Here is a 9270-nt window from a genome sequence, read left to right on the forward strand (position 1 = left end):
ACGGGGCGTAAGCCCCATGGGGTTTTAATTTTTAGTATTTTATAAAACGATATAATTATAATAAATACTTTTAAATAGGTGAAATAGCGTAAAAAATTGAAGAAAACTATAAATAAGTGATATATATATATATATATATATATATATATATATATATATATGCTCCACCCCCACAAAAAAACTAATTAGTACAATCTATTATATGTTACTTACAAGTACAAGTGATTGCTCGTTACTTTTTTGAGATAGTAGAAGACAAGATAAATAATTGGAAAAGAATATATATTAGGAATTCTAGCAATAAAAAAAGGTCTTGACTTTTAAATTTAATGTTCCAGTTCCTTTTTAAAACATTTGAGTAATTACATGTTGACTTTTGAGAATTTGGGCATTATATTAAGAACTTATTTAACAAATTTCGTTTTAGTTTGAAGAAGTTTTCTGGGCTTACGCCCCAACAAAAAAAACTCGCCCCAAACGCCCGGGCGTACACCCCGAATGCTGGGCGTACGCCTTTGGAGACTTTCGCCCCGACCCATCGCCCTGGGGCATTTTTGGTACGCCCCGCCCCAGGGCTCACCCCGAAAACGCCTTTTAAAACACTGGTGTAATTTACTGCCGCTGAATGGTTTGCTGATACCGTGGTTTTAGGTACCGATACAGCGGTGAGTAAAATCGTTCTATTCTGGGAGGATATATTCCATTAACCTCGGGTACTTGAGGGAAATAATTTCCTTAAGGACACACTGTGCATTCAGTCAGCTCGATTTTCTTCCTTAAAAATATTTTTCAGATACTGGTTTTGATTTTTCCAGTTTCTGGATTTTTCTGTTTTGTTTTTCCTATTTTATGTTTCAGAAATTTTTCTAAGTTACTGTTTCAAAGTAATTTTGCAATACAGAAAGTTACTGTTTCAAAGTAATTTTGCAATAGAGATTCATAACACACTTTACATTCAATTAGCCAAAATAAAAGACACAGTCGTTTAGCTATCTAAAATAGATAACCATTGTTTATCACCGATCATCACCATATGAAAAGATGGAGGGAAAAATATCAACGTTAATTATTTATGGGAAAAGATATCAATATTAATTATTTGAGAATCTCCACGTATTGGAAAAAAACTAAAATTGAATTGATGAGAGAGAGTTCATGCGACTTTTAAATTAAAATGAAATTTGGAGGGAAAGGCAGCAATATCATTAAATTAATATAAATGACTGCAATTTACCTTACTAATCTCATTTGGGCCATTGTGGCCAAATTGTGTGATAGAAATACCTTTCTGCAAATAAAATATAGACAGGGAGTACTTGTTTTAAGGAGATATGAGAGGAATACGGTTTTAACTTTTAACTGCCCAAAAACAATTCCTGAAAAAAAAAAGTTTTAAAAAAGAGAAACTAAAAACCACTTTATAATAAAAAGAAAATCACAGTTCTTCTCTGTCTTTTTACTTTATATATATATATATATATATATATATCTCTGATCTGTCCAATTAATATAGTAACTTATTAAATGTCATCCAATATTTTCACAAGAATCCCCCCATAAAGTTTCTAAACAATGGATAAGATTTGGTTAGTCATTCTTTTCCTAGAATGGATATGTGATGCTTAAACTTTTGAGTGAAAATGCATGAATATTGCCCCCTAATTAATGAATGTCCTTTAATTTCCTTGACCATATGGATCAAGTCAAACTCAATATTTTCATAATCTCCCTTGGATTATGCTTGTTTTCACAAATTTCCTCAAAATCAGAAAAGCCTGTTATAGTTTTGAACAAAGATTTATGGTAGGTCGATCCTATTTTATTGGGAAATTAGGAAAGATTATAATGTGTCCACAAATTATGCTAAAATAAAGTAACAGAAAGTGTGAAATCTCACACTATAAAAAGGCATTAACTTCGATGACAATAACATCATTCCAGCAAAACAAATTAACTGGAGAGTCCGAGGCAAAGATAAATACTCAGCTCTTTGTCTCTCCTCTCCCATATATGTTGGCTATGCTGGTCTATCTCTATTGAAAAAAGGACAAAAAAAATAGAGCAAAGACTCGATCTACGTAAATAAAACCAGTTTTATCTGGGAGGGTATTTTATAACTACAAAAACATTAAAAAAAAAAAAAAGCAAAAATGACGACAGCTCAATCAAACAACTCCAAGATCACAGTCTATGTGGTATCATGTTGGATCTTTGCTGCCTTTGGAGGGCTTATGTTTGGTTACGATATTGGTATTTCAGGTATGTAAATTTTTCTTTTCATTATTCAATTTGTTATTCGAGAATGGAGTCCTCTTTGATAAAGGCATCAAAATACTCATCCTTGATTTTAACAGGTACAAATCTAAGTGAGTGTTTGGACTTAAAAAATGTGATTTTTTTTTTTTATAAAAAGTAGTATTTGGATTAAAAAAAAATTGAATAACGGTATTTGAAAATTGGAGTTGTGTTAGTACAACTTGAAAAAATGTTAGAATTTTTGTGAGTGATTTGGGGTGAAAAACAAGTAGTTGGATTTTTTCGAATTTCAAAATATTCTAGTTGAATTCCAAAAAATTGTAACAACTCTATGTCCAAATATGATTCTAGAATACAATTTTGAAAGAAAAAAAGTGTAAATTATCCATGGCATTTTCGGATTTCAAAATATTCTAGTTGAATTCCGGAAAATTGTATGACAACTCTATGTCCAAACATGATTTCGGAATACAACTCTGAAAAAAGTGAAAATTATCCATGGCTAGACGGGCCCTAAATTAGTCGAATCAGTCAATTTTGATCGCCTAATGATTGATATTTGGTTTGTTATAACATTTTTTTGTGATAAATTCAGGTGGAGTATCGGGTATGGATGATTTCTTGATAAAATTCTTTCCAAATGTATATGAAAGAAAGCTTCACGCAAAGGAGAACAACTATTGTAAATATGATGATCAACTTCTCCAACTATTCACATCTTCCTTGTACCTATCAGCTTTGGTTGCTAGCTTCTTTGCTTCCAAGGCCTGTTCAGCTTTGGGCCGTAGGCCCACCATTTTCATGGCTGCACTTTTTTTCATTGCTGGGGCTATTTTAAGCGCTGCCTCTGAACACAGATGGATGCTCATTGTTGGTAGAATTTTGTTTGGTGTTGGTGTTGGTTTTGGAAATGAGGTACTCAAACCTTACGCATCTCAAAATATTAGTTTTTTAATAATTAAAAAAAAAAGTCTTTCCAAATATGGAAGTTCAAGATCTCTTTCCTTAACCGCAACAAAATTTACATTTTGTTATTAATTATTAATATATAATCTCTTAATATAAGTATCAATGATCATGTTACTCCGAATACAAGGACATTCTTAATTTGTAACGCTCTAATCCACTAGTGATATTATCTTATTTTGGGTTTAGGTTCGGACAACTTTAAAATCTATTATTAGGAATAAGTCTTAGGGTGTTAGCTAATTGGTGAATTTGATGCTTTTAAAAGTGGATTACAAAAAAATGGAGAGGCTAATGGTTGATTTGGTCGTTGCAGACTGTTCCTTTGTTTTTGACAGAGGTAGCACCAATCCAACTCAGAGGAGCTGTGAATATTATGTTCCAACTTTTCGTAACCATAGGAATATTCATCGCGAATCTTGTGAACTACGGAACATCCACAATGCACCCCAATGGATGGAGATGGTCACTCGGCCTTGCAGCTGTTCCAGCGTTTCTTCTGCTCGTCGGTTGCTTCGTTATCACTGATACTCCAGCCAGTCTAATCGAACGTGGCAAGGACGAGCAAGGCAAAGCTGCACTAAAGAAAGTCAGGGGAGTTGATGATGTTGAAGTTGAATACAAGGAAATAATTGCTGCTCGTGATGAAGCCATGGCGGTGAAACATCCGTTCAGGAATCTCATGAAAGCTGCCAGTGTTCCACCACTTGTTATCGCTATACTATTGCAGGTCTTCCAGCAATTTACTGGAATTAACGCCATTATGTTCTACGCACCTGTCCTCTTCCAGACTATGGGATTCAAGTCCGATGGTGCACTTTTGTCCGCTGTCATAACTGGACTTGTTAATGTTGGCTCCACCTTTGTTTCCATCTATGCCGTTGACAAGGTTGGAAGGAGAAAATTGCTCCTCCAAGCTTGTTGCCAAATGTTAATCTCTCAGGTACGAAATGTCTTACATTACTAACTAAAACACTCTAAAAGTATCGAACCTACTATGAATGTACTAACATGACTAAAATTTAATAAATATTTTGGATTGCGGGATTCATCATAAATTGATTAGTCTTACACTGACTGTTATGTATTTCTGACGAATTAATTCGTTTTTTATTTTGCAGTTGGCAATTGGATCTATTTTGGCAGTAAATTTGAAGGAGACAGGAACATTGGACAGGACACTAGCAGCAGTGGTGGTGGTTCTTGTGTGCACATATGTTATGTCATTTGCATGGTCATGGGGACCTCTAGGATGGTTGATTCCCAGTGAGACATTCCCAATGGAGACAAGAACTGCCGGTTTCGCATTTGCCGTCAGCACAAACATGCTCTTCACCTCACTTATTGCTCAGGCATTCTTGACAATGCTCTGCAAAATGCAAGCATACATTTTCTTCTTCTTCTCCGGTTGGATCGTCGTTATGGGACTGTTCGTTATCTTCCTCTTGCCAGAAACTAAGGGAGTCCCTATTGATTCAATGGTCGATCAGGTCTGGAAGCAGCATCCAGTGTGGAAGAAACTCTTCAAGAATGAATGAGTCAAAGGGTTACCAAATGAATTAATTATACAATTTTCAAGGTCTATTATATAATATGATTAACATGTGATGTATCCCTATATCCTATACCCTCCTATGTTTAAATTGGTTTTGCAAGTATTTGCTTCGTGATTGATTAGCGCGCATAAGTTTCTGGCAACTATTGCCTACAAACTATCCTCCTATCCTTTGTAAATTTGTTCCCGATTATTCTCTATGTATCGGGGTTTAGTGCTCAAATCAAGTCGATTGGATGAACTTTATTTTTGGTTCATCTGGTTACCTTTGAAGAGTGCTAGCTTCTATGATTTTTCCCTTTATAATAATTCCAAGTATTTGATTTTGATTTTTTGTTGCAAAGAGATAACTTGACTTTGTAACAGTTACTTCCTTTTTGGTTTATAATATTATGCTTACTTTTATTATTTAATTTTCTTTGTAGCAATTCTTTTAACCTATGCAATAATTTTAACCTAATTATTAGTAGTATAAAAAATTGTGATTTAACTAATTTGTCCATTCATAATAAAAGAATTATTTAACAATTTTGTAGATTTTATTTTTTCAAAAAAAAAAAAGGATAAATTTTGATCTATTTTTTATTTAAATTTTTTGATAATTCCAATAAAGGCTGAGTGTGTAACTGGAATTCAAAATAAATAAGAGCATATTTATGTATTATATCTTAAAATTACAATTGAGATATGTGATTTATGGTACATTGGTAACATTTGAAAACATATCTTTCGAGTTTTAAAAGATCACTGCGATTTTTGCCTCTTGATACTTTCGATGAATCTCGTTACGGCTTATTCATCAAACTTTTTAGCTTAAAAGGATCCATTCGGTGCCGACTCAAGGCCAACGCCAATAACGCAAAGGCATTAGGTCCCAAATTTTTGAGGCCCCATTTTTCGTTATTGATAGTAGATGACTAGGTTCTATGGCTAATTTTCTTCAAAAACTATCTACTTCCCATGATTTCATTCATATGGCCTGATTCAAAATAGGAAGATTAAACTAACTAATGTTTGATGTAAATTCAGATATAGTATTTTTATTTTTTTAAAATAAAATTTTTTCATATTTAAAAATTATATAAAAAGTGTTATAAGTTACGATCGTTAACAACTCAAAATATTTTAAAAAGTCATGATCAAAGAAAATATGTCTCCGCCTTCTAATAGTAACTAAGACACATAAATTGAAATGGAGGGAGTAATACATATTTTATTTTATTTTGGGATAGGACTCTTCCTTTTATTTTCCACTAAACAAAGTCTAGTTAACTTGAGATATTTCACCCAAAGTTCCAAACGACACATGGCAAAAGAAAACAAAGGGCTCAGGTTTGCTGACTTTGGTTAGAATGCGTATCAAAATCAGACCTTCTAATTGGTCTGTATCTGAATACCCCTTATCCAATATCCTTATCTCCACCACAAGAAATGGGACTCTCTTCTCACCCACACTTTATTCTGCACAAATACTTGTTCATCATCCCCCAAAATTTCCAAATCCAAATTCTTCAATGGCCATGGCAACTCAAGCTTCCCTCTTCACTCCAGCTCTCTCTGCTCCAAAATCCTCTGCCCCATGGAAACAATCACTCGCCTCCTTCTCCCCTAAGAACCTCAAATCCACTGTTGCAGTGACACGACCCATCCGGGCCATGGCCGAGGAAGCCGCGGCCGCACCTGCGGCCGCGACCAAAGAAGAAAAGCCCGCTCCAGCGGGCTTTACCCCACCACAACTGGACCCAAACACACCTTCCCCTATCTTTGGTGGCAGCACTGGTGGGCTTCTCCGCAAAGCCCAAGTTGAGGAATTCTATGTCATCACATGGGAATCCCCTAAAGAACAGATATTCGAGATGCCAACTGGTGGTGCTGCTATCATGAGAGAAGGCCCAAACTTGCTTAAATTGGCAAGGAAAGAACAGTGTTTAGCACTTGGTACTAGGTTGAGGACTAAGTACAAGATTAACTACCAGTTTTACAGGGTGTTCCCTAATGGTGAGGTGCAATATTTGCATCCTAAGGATGGGGTTTACCCAGAAAAAGTGAATGCTGGTCGTCAAGGAGTGGGCCAGAACTTTAGATCCATTGGTAAGAATGTCAGCCCAATTGAAGTCAAGTTTACTGGCAAACAACCGTATGACTTGTAAGGTGATGATGAATGGTTATTTTGTGCCCTTTTATGTAATTGTTAATGAGTTTGTGATTATGTAATTTTAATTTGCCACTACAAATACAATGATGGATCCTATCAATTATTTCTCTTGTGTTAATTATTTGCCTCTCTTTTTCTTTTTTTTTCTACTTTTGTTCTGTTGTAGTATGGTGCTTTGTTTTAGCTGTTATGAGTCTTTTTTTTTTCGTTGGGAGACAAAGGACAGGGAAAGTTCAATCTCAAACGAGTACAGAGTACAGACTTTAGCCTGTAGAATTACTCCTTGTTTCATTTTACGTGTTTAAATCTTAGTTTGACTAGTTAGTTAGAAGTTGAAGAATATAAAGGTCTTCTTGAATACTGTGATCTTAAACTAAAGTCTAACATATTAAAATATGTTTTGAATTATGTGATCTTAAATATTGCATTCCATTCTTATCAAGTTGTAAAATGAAAAAAAAAATTGGATAGAAATTTATTAGATATAATAATAGAAATATTATGAAATCAGAGAAACTAGAGAGAAAACCATAGAGAGTAATGACACACTCATTGTATTATTCATTGAAAATGTTATTTGTATTGAATTAAAATATAAAACACTATTTATAACGACTAAAAAGCTATTAAATGATTTTTTTTATAGATCCTAACCTAAAAGGAAATAAATATTACACAACTAATGTAGATCCTAAACGTAAAAGAAAAAGTAATAGTTTATACCATATTCCTAAATTTAAGAAGAAAATAATTATTTACCATTAATGTAAATTCAAAGTAGAATTAAAGTAATTATTATAAAACTTTTAACATCCTATCTTAATTATATCTCATTTGATTTTGAACACTTAATTTTTCTCCTTCTTGAAATCTAAAATAGTTTTCATCAATGAAAATTTGTGGGATTTTCAAAAAAATATATTGGGTGAAAGTTGGTATTGAAGCTCATGCATTAAAAGTAAGCATAAATTATAAATTGTTGAAAACACATATGGGTTTATCCAATGACAAATGAGTGTTTTATGATTGACTACTCTTTCTTGTTTTAATTACGTCACGTAATCTTACGTAACACACTATCCGTTTTAATCGGTTTCAAAATTTAAAGAATGTCATAATTTTATAATTGGAAACATCTTAAGTTTAAAATTTCTCTTTTATTCTTAATTTTTTTTGTAGCTACACAAATGTCTAAGGGTTGTTTTAACTATAAATTTAAACGTCTTCCCTTTTTTCTTAAACTTTTTCTAGTCAAACGGTACCAAATAAATTGAAACGGAGGGATTAATAAGTAAAAAAAAAAAAAGTACAACATTGCATTCATTGAAAGTCAAAACAAACTTCTCAAAAGACTCGCGTGACATTTATAACATATCCCTTCACTAAAACCCTAAAAGAGAACCAACAGTCAAGTTCCTTTCTTCTCTGTCGTCTTCCATATGCAAAATCTGCAGTTACAATGGAAACTTGAGCTTCAAAGAGGAGAAAACGAAAACCCAAAAGCCATGCCCAATTCCCCTCAACTTCAACACAATATTCAACCTCAATAATTCCTTCCCTTCCCCAAGAAATCAATGTGGAGATACTCTCGAAACTACCCGTAAAGTCACTTTTGCAATTCACGTGTGTTTCAAAATCTTGGCTTGCTCTAATCTCTAGCCCTAAATTCATAAAAATCCATCTCCATGCATCAGTTAATGACAAAGAATACAACCGCCATAGGGTTTTTTGAACTTGATATGCAATCTCAAGGATTGTTCTCTACGTTCCATACTTTACAACACTGTATACGGATAATACCGGATACGAGACAAACCGGAGGAACGAAGCCGGAGCAAGGAATGGGAATGGGGTGGCGATATCGTTCGCCCTAGACCGGGGTAATGCTTGAACCGGAGCTGGGCATGAGCACCGACAGGTCTGCCTTCGACATCGTTAGAACTTCCAAGCCCGATGACCCGAGCATTCGTGGCCGTTAGTCCGAGTAGCCGTTGGTCCGTGTGACCGGTGTGTGCGGGCCACGCGCCAGTAGCGTCCTGCCATAGTCAACTACCTACCTTGCGTGTATCAGGCGGCGCCGTCAGTCCAATCCCACCAAATCCGTGCAGAACAGTCCTTGTTGTCATTATTTTATTAACTCATATTGTAGGAGAACCATGGGAGGGTCACTATAAATAGGGCATATCCCCCTCCTTTGAGGGTGTTGGCTCCTTCAACTTTCTAAGAACATTTGTAATAGAAGAATTCATATATACAATCTCTCTCATTATTTGATTCGGCCAAGGCCACTCGTTTTTGTTGTTATTGCATTCCATCCATCAAGTATCATACATTATAC

The 9270-nt window shown here is 34.6% G+C and overlaps 2 protein-coding genes across 2 annotated transcripts; both read left to right on the forward strand.

The window, feature by feature from the left end:
* Window positions 1-1923: 1923 nt before the first annotated feature.
* Window positions 1924-5106, forward strand: LOC132642116 (sugar transport protein 8-like). The gene is made up of 4 exons (XM_060359387.1): window positions 1924-2259; window positions 2852-3171; window positions 3539-4165; window positions 4344-5106. The coding sequence occupies exons 1-4, from the start codon at window positions 2151-2153 to the stop codon at window positions 4758-4760; spliced, it is 1473 nt and encodes a 490-aa protein (XP_060215370.1). The 5' UTR covers window positions 1924-2150; the 3' UTR covers window positions 4761-5106.
* Window positions 5107-6114: 1008 nt separating this feature from the next.
* On the forward strand, window positions 6115-7050 carry LOC132642133 (photosystem I reaction center subunit II, chloroplastic). Its single transcript, XM_060359400.1, has one exon. It carries the CDS (start codon window positions 6130-6132, stop codon window positions 6925-6927), a length of 798 nt encoding a protein of 265 aa, XP_060215383.1. The 5' UTR covers window positions 6115-6129; the 3' UTR covers window positions 6928-7050.
* Window positions 7051-9270: the final 2220 nt, after the last annotated feature.

Source organism: Lycium barbarum, chromosome 1, assembly GCF_019175385.1.
Source record: "Lycium barbarum isolate Lr01 chromosome 1, ASM1917538v2, whole genome shotgun sequence".
NCBI lineage: Eukaryota > Viridiplantae > Streptophyta > Magnoliopsida > Solanales > Solanaceae > Lycium > Lycium barbarum.